The sequence below is a fragment of the Jaculus jaculus genome, chromosome 3, assembly GCF_020740685.1.
Source record: "Jaculus jaculus isolate mJacJac1 chromosome 3, mJacJac1.mat.Y.cur, whole genome shotgun sequence".
Lineage (NCBI taxonomy): Eukaryota > Metazoa > Chordata > Mammalia > Rodentia > Dipodidae > Jaculus > Jaculus jaculus.
This window is the reverse complement of record NC_059104.1, coordinates 135,199,635-135,215,251: the sequence shown is the minus strand read 5'-3', so window position 1 is coordinate 135,215,251 and position 15,617 is coordinate 135,199,635. Positions and strand designations below refer to the sequence as shown.

Below are 15,617 nucleotides of genomic sequence, written 5' to 3'. Positions count from 1 at the left end.
AAATTCTATCAAATCTCTAAGTAAGAGATCCCACTAATATTTCTCAAACTGCTTCACAAAATATAAAGGGAAGAAATGCTACCAAAGTAATTCTACAAAACTAATATCACCCTAATGCTAAAACTAAATAAGGACACAAGAACAAAATAAACTATCACTGAATAAAGAAGCAAAAATTCTTAATAAAACATTTTCAAAGTGAATTCAAGAACACATTAAGATTATACACTGTAATTGGTTTCATCTCAGGTATGTAAGGCTGGTTCAACATATGAGAATCAATAAATGGAGTTAAGACAGAAATCACATGGTCATTTCAATAGATGTCTAAAAGGCCTTTGACAGCATTCAATATCACTTCATGGGTAAAAGAAAGAGGAAGTAGGAGAACAAGGAACAGATTTTAACATACCAATGGCTATATATGACAAATCTCTAACATTATACTAAATGGGGGAAAATGAAAGTGTTTCCTTTAAATTAAGGCACAAGACTAAAATGTACATATTCTCTTCTCTTATTCAGTATTGTGCTTGAAATCTTAAATAGCACAATAATTAAGAGAAAGAAATAAGACAGATAGAAATAATGGGAATGTAAACACAGGCAGCCACTCTTCAAAAACTAAAATTAGAACTAGATGCTCCAGCTATACTTGGGTGCATATCCAAGGAACTCTAAATCAACATGCCACGGAGGTGCTTCCACATCCATGTTTTTTACAGCACTATTCATAATATCAAAGAAATGGTACCAGCCTAGACGTCCATCAAAAGATGAATGAATAAAGACAATGTGATATGTATGCACAAGAGAATTTTATTCAGCCATACAGAAGAACAAATTCATGGCATTTACAGGAAAATGGATAGAACTGAAGCTCATTCTGAAAAGCAAAGAAAACTAGAATCAGAGAGACAAACACATTTCTTCTCACAGGTGGAATCTAGATTTAAATTTATGTGTACACACATAGAATATCAAAGTTAGAAAGGAGACCATGAGACCAGAGAAAGAAATCTTAAGGGTGGAAGGACCCAGATTTTGTATGACAACTTTCAAAAATTGATAAAAGGGGTAAGCGTGCTCACATAGATTCATGTTTTAGAAATATCTGTTTTAATGTCTAATACTATAAATATCAATAAGTAGTCTTTAAAGTTCCTGAGAGTTTCTTTATTTTTTAATTTGAGAGAGAGGCAGAGAGAGAGAGAGAGAGAGAATGGGCACACCAGGGCCTCCAGCCACTGTAAATGAATTCCAGATGCATGTGCCACCTTGTGCATCTGACTTACATGGGTCCTGGGGAATCAAACCAAGGTCCCTTGGCTATGCAGGCAAGTGCCTAACCACTAAGCCATTTCTCTCCAGCCCAGCTCCTGAGATTTAAAAAAAATTTTTTGCTTGTGTATGTATGTGTGCCATTGCAATGTAGTATTGTGTGGTATGCCCATGTATGTGCCCTCATGGTATGTGCCTACAGTAGGGTGTGGTGCACTCACCTATGGTGGTCTGAGTGGAATGTGAGTGTCCTGCTCCATGGCTCTTCAGCCTGGTCTTTGCTTTGAGCCCAAGTCTCTTTACTGATTCAGAAACTTGCAGGGCTCCAAGGATTTAGGGGTCTCTGCTCCTGTATGGGACTGAAGTTACAGGTACACATTGCTATGCACAGCTATTTATTTATGTGGGGTCTGAAGATTCAAACTTTGGCAATCTCAGGCTCCCTCAGGCCCTCAGGCTTGACAAAGAAGAAAATTTAACCACTGAGCCATCTCTCTAGCTAGTACAGATTTTCAAGATTTTGAGAGAACAAGGTGTTCTAAGACCAAAAAGTTTGAGAACTACTGCACTTTACTGATAACGGCATGCACAGGGATATACATACCAGTGCCATGCTTTCAATGAACCTAAGACAGTAATACTTCATTTTCCTGCAGGAAAGACTGAGGTTAACTAATTGTGGGAAGGGAAAATGTTGGGGAAAATAATAAATTGATTTATTGGGCAAAGGAGGAAATCATAGGAGACAATGGGACTGCAGTGAGGAGCTTGGCAGTGAGTTTGGGCCAACAGTGAGAAAGGCTGGTGGGAAGGCCATGGGCTCAGTAGGAGAGGTGCTCTGGTCAGGTAGGGCACCTGCTGGTCAGGTAAAGGCAAGAGATAAGTCCACCCAGCCAAGGAGCGCCCTCTCTCCTAAACTGTAATTTGGTCTATATGCCCTGGGTACTTGGGAGTTATTTCTTATTGCAAGATAGAAATATTACTTTAGAAAGAAAGATGGCCAGATAATAGGGAATTTGATGTTTAAAACTGTGACCCACTATGGGCTAAAATCTTAAATATTGTGGAACATGGCTGAGGAGTCACTCTTAAAGGAAGTACCTCAGAGTGTGCAGAGATCGTCCATCTGGGTATTATAGAGCTCTTTCTGCTTGGAAAGAGTATTTAGCAAGGGTTGATGTTATTTCTTGAAAAAATGCCTAGAGGCAAAGACCTTGTCCTATGATTTTTGCAGTATGTCCCATACAGAATATAATAACAAACAGTCTCTCTCTATAATTGTATGGCATGACATTTGTTTTCTTTTTCTGTTTATCTAGTCCATAAAAAGCCATAACAGTTACTGACTTAGAAGAATTCTGTGATATTGCTAAGGCATAAATGAAGCTTATACTTATGTTTGGGCCTTATTACTATTTCCTAAAGATACTACACAATTCCCCATCTTGAATCTCTCAATCCTGCCTTCATTTCTTATGGAAATTTGACCTATTCTTTAGCAACCACCTAGTATCTCATCACCCCTGACAGTATCTCCTCACAATCCAACTGTATATATAAATAAGACAGTATTCCGGATAGAGTACAGTCCCATGTCACTGTAATGGAATAACAGTAGACATTTAGCTTCATGTGTGATAGCCTGGTCTCTCCACTATGCTGTTTAGGGATAGTAGTGTCATAACCTGGATGTATACTTTGCTCTTAAAATGCAGAGCTCCATAAATACAGGATACAGAGAGGACAACATAAGCCTCTTCATTGCCTGACTGATTGACATGGGTAACTGAATTTTCCTTTGCTAGCCTAAACTCTGTGGCCAGGTTCCAATGGATTCACTGACTCAGTCTCATTTCCCAGTGCTACTCCATGTCAGAGATGCTCTCTGCTTGTGACAGCTAGACTATTGGCAGCCAGGGTAGCATGATGCAGCCAAAACAGAATAAGAACCTGAAAACTTGGGCACAACAGCTTCTCAGACAACTAGGCCAATTCCTTAAACTAAACGGAGGTACAGTTTCTCATTCTTCATGAGAGTTAGCCCCACTTCCTCTGGTTGTCTCTCATTTATATACTGTAAGACAATGGGCAAGAAGTAAAACATAAGAAATTGCCAGGGAATTTTGCTGCAATATGATTCTACTCAGAGATAGAGAATTTATCTCTGCCTGGAGACTTTAAGATATGAATCGTTTGTTAGCAAGAATGAATAAATGTCAGCAGGAGAAAAGAGGATGTAATATGAGACCAACTACTCTTTACATTGTTCTTTGGTGATGGTCTAGGGAGACACCCTTGTGCTAAGCTGACATTAGTTCAACACAGTATTAACTAGACTTTCAAGAAGTAAAAAATCAAAAAGGCTGCTTAGGACAGAAACAAGGCCAGACATATCAAGCCATTGTGCAAAAGGCAGTTGAGGCCTGTGATTTGACCTGAGTATATTTTACAGCCCCTAAAGAAGTGATCTGTCCTAAACACCAGCCAGCAGCGCCACAGTTGAGTCATGGTCCTCAGGGACAAGTAGGGAAATGAAAGGAAGTCATTGAAGTTTTAACCCCTGGCTCTGGTTCATTTGAGTGTTAACCATTCATTTCACAACTCAAACAAGCAAATAGTTGATAGAAGTCACCAGGCAATGGGAAAGTTGTAAGACACAGCAGAAAGAAGTAATACTTGATGTGCAGAGTGTGGCATCAGGCCCAGCCCAACTAATGCACCCTTATCTGGACAAAAACACAGGGAAATAGAGTAACAGGAATGACATGACACACCCCCCACCCACAGGTGCCAGTTTCTTCCACTAACAGTGTGACCCACAGAACAATACTCCATCGGAAGAAAAAGTAAGTAAAAGCTGGAAGAAAATCAAAACCAAATCCACATCAGCTTCTGCCTACAGACTGCAATCAAGGTAGCTGGCTCTGGTGTGACTGGGGACTCTGCGATGCAGGCCACATAATCCCAAGGCTGTGCTCATGAACCAAGTCACACAGAGAGGTCTTCCCATTAGTGTCCTGAGAGGAACACCACAAGGATGCTCTGCTCTTATAACCATAATGACTGCAAACCTGGGAGAGAGTCTTATGACTTAACTTCAACCGTAGAGAAGAGAAACTCCCGTTAAGGCATGCTTATGACTTTGCTAGACTTCAGGCTAACTACATTAATGTCTGCTTAGGTATTGGGTTCACCTTAGAGAGCTAGCACCTTGCCCATGGAAGGTTAGGGAGTGACAAGCCTGAAACACCCTAGTAAAAGTGGAGAAATGTGTATGGATGCTCTCTGCCTTGCCCAGCCCACCCTGCTGTAGCCGAAACCTGTACAAGCACTGCACATCCTTCTTACCAGGCTTCCTGGAATTTCTTCAGCCGGCAAGGCTTCTCTTGATTCCGCCGACTCCTAAACCATCTCTCAACCTGGCGCTCTGTCAAGTTGCACTTCTTTGCCAGTCCATAAATATCAGTCTGAAAGAAAAGATGAAGTGAATGAATGAAAGATAAGGAGCACAGACAGATGGGCAGGCTGTCAAGGGACAGTGAGACTAGGTTATCAGAGCCTGTGGACTAGTGATAAGGGAGCCAGCCACAGAATCTGGAGCCAAGAAATTTATCTCTGCTGCTTATGAAATCACACACACACACACACACACACACACACACACACACACGTCCCAAAACAAAACCAACCAAACAGAAACAGACAGTGTTAGTATCCCAGAGCACAGCATCACTGACAAAGGACAGCAACCCATGAATTGATAGCAATCTACATAATCAAGCTGCATATGTGAACTCACTCATTCTGCTAGGATATAGGACCTCTTTGGTCCTGTGTTGAGGAGGACAGTTTAAAATGACCATGGCATCCTTCTAGTTTTTCCTACAAGGAAACTGAACTTTTGGGAGTTGTAATGACTTGTGCAAGATCTGAAAATAGTAAAAAAAAAAAAAAAAAAAAGTGCTGACAAAAACTGGTGTGTTTTCTGTTATTTCACACCATCTATTCTAAGAGCTACAGAAGATAATGCTAGAAAACTACAGCAGGTGTAAGCTACCCACTTTCACATTCAATCTGATGTATAATGTATTTTAAACTAACCCAAACTAGTTCCAATCATTAAAATAATGATTGTGTGGTATAATAATATTATTGCTTCTCCTCTGGGAAGTGAGGTTATAGGCTATGCTTTAAAATGGAAAACAATATGGACAGTGGATTACAGGTCAAAGGTTATAAATTCCAAGGTGTGCTGGGGTCAGACAAGACCCCAAATGACCAAGAGGATCACCAGATCAATTTCATAGTGGGATTTTGACACAGGACTGTTTTTTGTACACTAATCTTATGATAACACTTTCAGCTTCCAAAAGAAATGTGCTTTGTAATTTTTTTGAAATTACATTGACCACTTGATTTTTTTACTTTCTTATATAAGAAAATTTACTTTTAGTACCTTTATAAACAAAATAAAATTGACCTTCTAGTTTCGTGCTGAGGAAACAAACTGCAGTCGATGGGTACAGCAAAAAATAAAATACATCTCTCATCCCAAAGGGCCAGCTATAGACAAGCTTGGACACTCACAGGGAGAAAATGTAGCCCTAGGATTCTGATGGGAAACCACTAAGTTGTAAACACCACGATCAGTACCTTGAAACAAAATTAAAGCAATTGCAGATCTGAGGGCCATACAAAGCCTATCAGAGAGCCAGATGGCTACACACCCAGCAGCTTATGCCCAGCCAGGTAGTTTCTGTTATACCATCTTGTATGGTCCATGGAACCAACCAGGGGCACAGGACTATAGCAGATCAATCCATCAGAAGCCTCATGCTGGACACTGACAGAGGATCTCTTGCATCCCTACTATATTGTTAGCCTATTATTAATCTGAAGAGAAGAAAGAAAGAGAAAATGGATATGGAGGCTGGGAAATGGCTCAACAGTTAAAAGCACTTGCTTGCAAGCCTGCCAACCTGAGTTTGAACTTTCTCAGTAACCACATAAAAGACAGATGCAAAGTGGTGCTCATGTCTGTATTTCCAAAAGTGCCTCTAGCAATGGAAGGCAGTACCTGGAAACTCCTGAAGCTTTCAAGCAGTAGTAGCAAAAAAGACCCTGTCTCAAAAGGGTAGGAGAGGAGAAACATGCCAGGGTTGTCCTCTGACCATGGCAAGCCAATACACATGCACATACATATATACACACATATATACACATACAAGTAATTTTTAAAGTAGGGCATGTCCAATAATATTCTATTTTCTTATAAAGCAATTTCTCTAAAACCTGCTCTTTTACAAATGAATGTGTGTAGTATGTGTGCATACATGTGTGTTCATATGTGTGTGGTACAAGTACATGTATGTGTATGTGTGTGTGCATGTGGAGATGAGAAGCAGACATTGGGTGTTTTCCTCAATTGTGCTCCATATTTTTATTTTGGTGGTACTGGGGATTGAGATCATGCTAGGAAAGTGCTTTGCAGCTGAGTTATATCTCCAGACCCTGTTTCTTTTCATTGTGAAGCAGGGTCTCACTAAGTTGCTCAGGATGGACTTGAACTCATTCTAGTCCAAGCTAAATTTTGGACTTATGATTCTCTCACCCAGCCATGATGAGCAGGTAGGAATACAGGCTTGGGCCACCGTACCTGGCTTATTTTATATTTTTTAATTATTTATTTTATTATTTTATTTTGACATAGCATTCTCCCTGGAAGGGAGAAAAGAACATGGCAGGTGTATATGCCACAGAATATGTGGGAAATGTATGATGCTGAAACAAGCAAAGGTCTGGTCCTCTATCTCCTAGTGATAAAGCCTTGAGAATGGGGAGAGGGATGATGCAGTGAGTTATGTTCTGGGATCAAGGTGCATGAACATGCTATGTGAACACTGAGTGTTATGTTAATGTTTGCCAGTTTAAATTTTTTTTTTGTTCATTCTTATTTATTTATTTGAGAGTGACAGAGAGAGAGAGAGAAAGAGAGAGAGAGAGAGAGAGAGAATGGGCACACCAGGGCTTCTAACCACTGCAAACGAACTCGAGAAGCATGAGCCACCTTGTGCATCTGGCTAACATGGGTCCTGGGGAACTGAGCCTCAAACCGGGGTCCTTAGGCTTCACAGGCAAGTACTTGACTGCTAAGCCATCTCTCCAGCCCGATGTTGGCCATTTAAAAAAATTTTTTATTAATTAGTTGTTGGCCATTTTTATGCCCAAACACATTTAATAAGAAAATACTTTCTTACTTCTAAAATGGCTTACAGACATTATTGATTCCCCAGATAGAAGAGATAATTCCAAGTCTTCTGCTTGATGCATATTCTGTTATAAGACATATTGTAGGTGTTTTTACAGTGAAATCCCCCTGGGTCTAGTTTTACCATTTCAAACATTTTATTCATTCGTTAACTTATTCAAAAACACTTAATGAACCTTTCCCCAATAACACTGTCAGTCATGATTCTAGGAGTCGGAAGTTCAGCAGTGAGCAAAGCAAACTTAAGTCCTTAACTTCAATCAGGAATTTCCACAAATCTTAAAGAATCAGATTTTGCTATTAATCTACCATTTCGACTGGTGTCTGCTTAATACATGCATCTAGACAACAGCAGCCACGTGTGGTTTTAATTTTTTTGTTTACTGTTTTGGAGTACAGATGATTCTAGTTGAAAGTCAGTCTTTCCAATTCTGGCCGTGTGCACTACAATATTATTATGAGAGAAATGCATATAAAAGTCTCTAGCCTTTTTGCCAAGATGGCGCTGAAAGCGAAGCAGGAAACTCCAGCCCTCCCAAAGCTGAGGCCAAAGCAAAGGCTCTGACAGCCAAGAAGGCCGTGTTGAAAGCGTCCACAGCCACTAAAAGAAGATTCGCACGTCACCCACCTTTCCACTACCTGAAACACTGCACCTGCGGAGGCAGCCTGAATACCATGGAAGAGCGCCCCCAGGAGAAGCAAGCTTGACTACTGTACCACCATCAAGTCCCCTGACCACTGAATCAACCATAAAGAAGACAGAAGACAACACACCGGTGTTCACTGTAGACAGCAAGGCTAACAAGCACCAGATCAGACAGGCTGTAAAGAAACTCTATGACACTGATGCAGCCAAAGTCAATACCCCATCAGGCCTGATGGAGAGAAGGCATACGTTTGGCTGGCTCCCGATAATGATGCTTTGGATGCTGCCAACAAAATGGGGATCTTCTAAACTGAATCCAGCTGGTTAATTCTAAATACACTTTTTTCACTATAAAAAGTCTCAAAGTGTTTGCTTTAAAAGATGAAGCATTTGCTGAACAACGAAAATGCACAGAGAATTGTGCAAGATATTATGGGAATGGAAACAAGTATGATTAAGGAAAAGTAATATTCCCTTGGGATAGCTTGAGTTGAAAAGACATGCATTCTATAACATACTTTCATAGAAGTCAGTATATGCTAGATACAAAATTAATGTTATAGACCACAACCAGTCATCACTGACCTTACTCCTGTAACAAGCACAATTGTAAGCATGCATACATTTTAATTCAGTCCTCATGAGAACTTTAACAAAGGAGCTTGAGGCTAGAGGAGTAATCTGCCCTCTCCACACACAAAGTTCGTATCATCTGCACTCTGGGCCCACACACTCTGCCTCTTGGAATATTGCTGTTAGCCTCAGCACTAGCACTGCTATTGAGGAGTAGGTTGGACAGAGTAAAAAAAAAGTCCCACTGCAGGAGCCTCAAGCAGAGGAGTGTTACCCTAAGAAAGAACTGAATGGGGCCAAGACACCTGAGTTCATGACTCTTTACCTCCCCCAGGTCTCATTTGTAAAAACAAGCTATGCTGGCACTGGAGAGATGGCTTAGCAGTTAAGGTACTTGCCTGCAAAGCCTAAGGACTCATGTTCAGTGCTCCAGGTTCCATGTAAGCCAGATGTACAATGATGAAGACCAATGTCACACATGTGCACAAGGGGGAACATGCATCTGAATTTCAATGGCATGCCAATTCTCTCTCTCTTTCTCCCTCCTCCCCTCCCTCTCTCTCTAAGAAGGCCAGTCTGTTGGGCTTGCCTCAAAAAAAAAAAAAGTTGTGCTGGGTAAGATTTTTGCTGTAAAAAATTTAAATCTATGAATGACTTTGGTCAACTTGAATACTGTTTCAGTAGGTACTGTTTTGTTCTGTTTGTTTTTGAAGACACAGACTGAATATGAAATCCAGGCTGACCTTGAACTTGTGGTCCTCCTGCCTCAGTGTAGTGGTGCTGGGATTACAGGAATGAACCATTACACTCAGTTTAGTTTAGTATTCAAGTATCACATTTTCTTTAGATCTCTTCTGGTACTTGTTCTGTGTCAGTTCTTAACTTTTTTTTTTAACTGATAAAAAGGGCTAAACAGTAAATTTCACCATTACTTCATTTGATCAGTAACAGAATAATGGATCAGTTGGTCACACTGTTGATCTGCTTTGCTTTTCCCCAAGGCATCTTGAAGTTGTTACAGACACATGTATTACAGTTGCACAAGAGAAGTGTGGAAAGTCATAGATCAACACTTTTCCTGCAAGTTCACGTCTATGATGTGTTGGGCCCCACCAACTCCACGTGTTCCCTTCTGTGTTCACCATCCCAGGACCTATACACCTATACTTTTATACAGAAATGTTGTTGTTTTTATTGGTGAAATCTGCAACAGATGAACAATCAGCCTCAGGTTCATGAATTGAATTGACTAAATAGTCATGTTATCTACATGGCTTACCACTGCACTGTGCTATCATTCTGGGATTAGAATATGATTTCAGTGGTAATGCTTTTGTCTTTTAGAGCACCCAGACACTTGCCTTATTATCCCTCATCTATAAATAAAGAAAAATACTCTCAGTATAACATTGACCATTTGTTTGGAGTCATGTTTCCACACCTGAAATTAAAATTAAGCCTGTGTTCTACCTGCCTGTGTATTATATTCTAGCTTCTTAAATTCTAGATCCTTGAGACTGGAGAGATTGGTCAGTGGTTAAGGTCTTGCTGCAAAGTCTAAGGACCCAGGTTTGATTCCCCAGGGCCCACATAAGCCAGATGCACATGGTAGTGCATGTGTCTGGAGTTCGTTTGCAGTAGCCAGAGGCCCTGGCACACCCATTCTCATTCTCTCAAATAAAGAAAATTTAAAAAGTAAAACATATTTTAAAAAAAATCTAGAACCTTTAAGTAATGGCATTTTACCCGCTATCTTGACCTATCTGCTATTCAAATACTCTTTCAATTTTATAATCTGAAAACAATACAAATTAGGACTCAATTATTTCCCTTTCCCATCTTGGTTTAGTAAGTAAAGATTTCTAACACTTTGGGGATAATACATGACGTTTTTTTCTTTTTACTTGGTGAAAATGTCTGAATTATATCTATGTTAAGCTAGCCTGTGTCCTGTGTTGAGTTAGAACACTGTTCAGAGCTCCGGCCTTTTATGTACATCTTTGCCCTGCAGTGGACAGAAGACAAAGTCCGTGGAGTAGAGTAAAAAGAGTACCAGTGCTTCCGGTCAGTCACATGCTGGTGCATGACAGCTCTCTTTCTCTTGCTGGGCCTTACATTCCTTGTCCTAATCACAAAGATCACTTACTTACTCTAATTCCCTTTCAGTTTCTTTCAATGTTCCTTTAGTTGTCACATGGCCATTTTCTTTCCACAGCAGAAACCAAATTTCTTCGATTATTTTAAACATCCTGTAAGCTGAACTGACGGTCTTAGCCATAGTAAATATAGCACATAATTGACAGGACAGCACTAAGCATTTTATATAAGGTTTTATTAAAGTTAGTTATTTCCAAAGAGAAAGAGAAAAACTGTAAAAACTCCTTGAAAGAACCCTTGCTTTTCACAAACTCAACCAATTAATTTCCCTTTTTACATGTGTGTATATGTGTGTATACTGTGTGTTGTGTGATGTGTGGTGTATGCATGTGTGTGAGAGCCTCATATGTACATAGAGGCCAAGGGAGAACACCAGGTGTCATTCTGTTATTGCTCATCTATGTATTCCCTGTCACAGGGCTCTCCTGCCACCCGGAGTTCTGATCTCCACACCTTGCAGACTGAGGTTACAGATGTGCACAGCCAATGCTCAGCTTTTTACATGGGTTCTGGGGAATTTGACTGGGTGGTTGGTCTCTGGCCCGAGAGGCCCTCATGCTTAAGCAGCAAGTACTCAGCCTCTGATCCAACTCCTTAGCCCTGATCTCCTTCTTCAAGGGTATAAAATGACATTTCATCTTTGTTACCACCAGTGGCAACAAAGGTATTCAGATGAATGACTGTGATCATCCATCTGTGATATGGAAATAAACATCCCAGAAGCTGCTTTGAGGAAAGCAGTCAAATATAAACATAAGGACAGAAGAAGGTGGAACTGGCCATCACCATGTTATGTGCTCAGCCTCATGCTGTGTAGTCAAATTCCAGTACACCTTCATGTGCAAGGAGCTCAACAGAGCAATGCTGCAAGTCAACAGACACTGTTACATTCAAATAAAGGTGAGACCCCTCAAAAACTTCACCCTAAAATTGAGGTAGAACATCCTCTTTATTTTTAGAATGATGGGTGATAGGTGTCTGCTTATCACAGAGATGTGCCACTTTGGGAGAAGTAATGTTTCATATGTCATTTTAGCTATGAAACTACAATAAAACGGAAGTGAACTCTAGACCTACCAGGACGCTATTTTTTAAATTTACTTACTTGTTTTATTTATTTGAGAGAGGGAGAGAATGGATGTGTCAGGGCCTTTGGCCACTACAAACAAACTCCAAAAGCATGTGACACCTTGTGTGTCTGGCTTATGTGGGTCCTGGGGAACCAAACCTGGGTTTTGGCTTTGCAGGCAAGGGTCTTAACTGCTAAGCCATCCCTCCAGCTCCTACTTTTTTATAATTATGAAGTTAAATATTTGGGTATATATAAACATACAGTGCAGCACAACAACGTCATTGCATATTGCAAAACGAGCTATGACTTTTGAATGAGGCCTTGAATAAAGAAGGAGTACTTATGAAGAATGATCCCATTACCCTTTATATGTAAAATACATTTTGATGCTGCCACAACCATCAAAAGTATCAGATATAGACTTCTCTGTTTTTATGATTTTAAACCTATCATTAGAAATTGAATTATGGTGCTGGGGAGATGGCTCAGCAATTAAGGCTCTTGCCTACAAAGCCTAATGACCTGGGTTCAATTCCCCAGTACCCATGTAAAGCCAGATGTACAAAGTGGCACATGTATCAGGAGTGCATGTGCAGTGGGTAGAGGCCCTGGCATGTCTGTTCATATTCTCTCTCTCTCTCTCTCTCTCTCTCTCTCTCTCTCACTCTGCTTATAAATAAATACATAAAATATTTTTTAAAATTAAATTGTGGGGTCCTAGGGAGATGGAAGAGACAGTGGCTAAAAGAGTACAGATCCCCATAACCCACATAAAACTGGATATAAAAGCGGCCCATCTGTCTGTAATCACAACGTAGGTTCCTGTAGTAATGAAAGGTGGAAACAGAAAAATCATGTGAAACTAATGGGACAGCTAACCTGCCCTTCCCAGGGACATACAACATGAGAGACCCTGTCTCAAACAGGGTGGAAGGAGACAGCCAACATCCTGAGGTTGTCCTCTAACCTCCGCACATGCACCATGGCAGGCACACACATACACACATCATACACATACATGTGCATACATACACAAAAAATCTGTGATATTACATTTTTGTTTTGGTTTTGAGACAAGATCTTATCACACATTTCAGGTTGGCCTGGAATTGTGTAGCACAGTCTACTTCAAACAAGATCCTGCTGACTCAGCTTCCCCAGTGCTGAGATTACAGGTTTGTGCCACCATGCCCAAATTAAATAATGATATTTATACCCAAATCACAACTTTTATAGCTCATATGCAAAGCTTCAGTTGAAAACAATACTTGATATTAGCATTGGTAATTTTCTGACACATATTTGTAATTTTATATCATGCTTCATATGCTAGATAACCTGTCACCAGAGCAAAGCAAGAAACCCACACAAATCAAATCCTTTGCTGGTCACCTGAAAGAGATTTCTTCCATGGACAAAGTAGCCAAAGATAACTAAAGCATTTAGAAGGGAGATCATTTCATCCACAACAAAAGGACTTTTACTTACATGTGACGGCTGTCTTGTGGAATTCTTGAAAAAATTCTCTAAGATAGTATTTGGTTTAATTTTTTGAACAGCCTTTTCAATGCCAAATGCTTTTGCTAGAGGTGTGGCAACAAACCTAAAAAAAAAAAAAAGATGAAAAGAAAGCAAGTTCAAAATATAAGAATAAGCCCACAGTGACACCAAACAAATTCACCCTCTAATTTTAGGTGTTCGATGAAAGACCAACCTTGTGCTTGTGCTGCTGTAGTTTGGATGTGGAATGTCCCACATGCCAACATATACCCAGCTTAGCTGCCTGTGCAGTGCTGCTAGAAGCTGTAGAGGGATTTTAGGCAGTGGTGTCTAGTGGGAGGCCCTTAGGTCGTTGGAGGGCCTTGGTCTCTTCCCTCTCCTTTTGTTTCCTCAATCACGAAACGAGGAGCTTGTCTTGTCATAAAACGATACCTCATCAGAGACCCAAAGCACTGTGACCATTCAATCTTGGACTAGAATCTTCAGGACTTCGATTCAAAATAAGCAGCTTATGTTTATAAATTAATTGCCCTCAGGTATTTTTGTAGCAATGGAACTCTGGCTAATACATTGTCCATGGTGCCAGCAAATGCCTATCAAAAGGTCAAGGAGAATTCCAGGCAGGGTGGCTCTGCCTGTAACACTGAGGCAGGAGGACTGTCATGAGTTTGAGGCCAAGCTGGGCTATGTAGTGAGTTCCAGTTCAGTCTAGGCTATAGAGTGACACCCTGTCTCAAAAAAAAAATCAAATTTCAACAAAAGCAAATTTTTACATCTTGTATATAAGCAATAGCTTTAAGATATAAAGTAGAACATGCAATTTTAATATTAATTTTGATGTTAATTCAAATATATTTACAGTATCTCAGAAGTAGGATAAACTGTTCTACAAAGAACTTTGTTATTTTAAGATTTCCAGGGACTAAATAAGTGTGAGTTTAGCTTTATAAAAAGTTAGCAAATTGAAGTTGGTTGTGGTGCCACACGCCTTTAAGCCCAGCACTTGGGAGGCAGAGGTAGGAGGATTGCAGTGAGTTTGAGGCCACCCTGAGACTACATAGTGAATTCCAGGTCAGCCTGAGCTAGAGTGAAACCCTACCTTGAAAAAAAAAAAGTTAGCAAATTGGTTTGCAAAAGGGCTGTCCTACATTGTACTGTATCTATGATGTGTCAGATTGTCAGCCACTCCACACCCCTCTAACATCTAGTACTTACTGTCGGTTTCAGCAGTCCTATGGGTATGTACAGTTTTGTGGTTTTCCCACCAGAATCTTTAGTACTTGCTAACTTCTGTTTATTTTAAGTTCAGTTTGTTCTTATTTTTTTAGTTTCTTAAGGTGGACATTTAGTGATTTAAGGGTTTTTTTTTTTTTTTTTTTACTCAATAAATGAATGGCATTATTAAGAGAAGACCAGATATGTGCTTATCTCAAACCATGTAGGAGAACAAAGCACATAGACTTATTTATACAATACTTTGGTTTGAAAATTATTCATAACAACAATGTTAAACCTGATATTTGTAAGAAACAAATGGAATAGAAAGTTTAAAATACAAATCAAGAAAATACAAGTTTGCACAGATGGATTAATGTAGATGCACAAGTGTCATTTAAGGAAGGTGTAAGCAATGGTGAGTACCTTAATATTAACCACCTCAGCCTCCCCAAATACACGAAAGTAACCAGTACCATATTTCCATCTTACTTAATGAGGCTATGGTCAGGAACAACCTGTGCTGTATAAAGGTAAATTGAAGAACTGCCTCCATCAGCCTACTTTACATGGGTGCAAACATATTCACTAGTGCCCAACACCAGTCATATTAAGGCATCCATGCATGCAGCATCCCTCATGGTTTCACTTAATCTCTAGATAAGCACGTGGTTTGAGGTGGCCTGTTTTCTGTCCTCATACAAACTATATTCTATCAAATTTCTATTCAGCTCTATGAAATACCTATTACATAGTTCTTCCTCCTCCTCCTTCCCCTGAGGCTTGGCTATAAATTGATAAGCACTTAGGATAATATCTTATTTATTTCATAAACATATCCACATTCCAAATATCTAAAAGGTTCTTACTAAAGAACCCAAAATGCCCTAGCCCTGTGTTACATC

At 39.9% G+C, this 15,617-nt stretch overlaps 1 protein-coding gene across 1 annotated transcript in view; it reads right to left on the bottom strand.

Moving 5' to 3' along the window:
- Cers3 (ceramide synthase 3) overlaps nt 1-15,617 on the bottom strand; it is a 122,306-nt gene that overhangs the window by 68,353 nt on the left and 38,336 nt on the right. Inside the window, exons 4-5 of the mRNA XM_045145508.1 lie at nt 13,486-13,600; nt 4,630-4,748 (exon numbers count right to left, since the gene is read on the bottom strand). Coding sequence (XP_045001443.1) covers nt 4,630-4,748; nt 13,486-13,600 — 234 coding nt within the window. The remainder of the gene's footprint in view (nt 1-4,629; nt 4,749-13,485; nt 13,601-15,617) is intronic.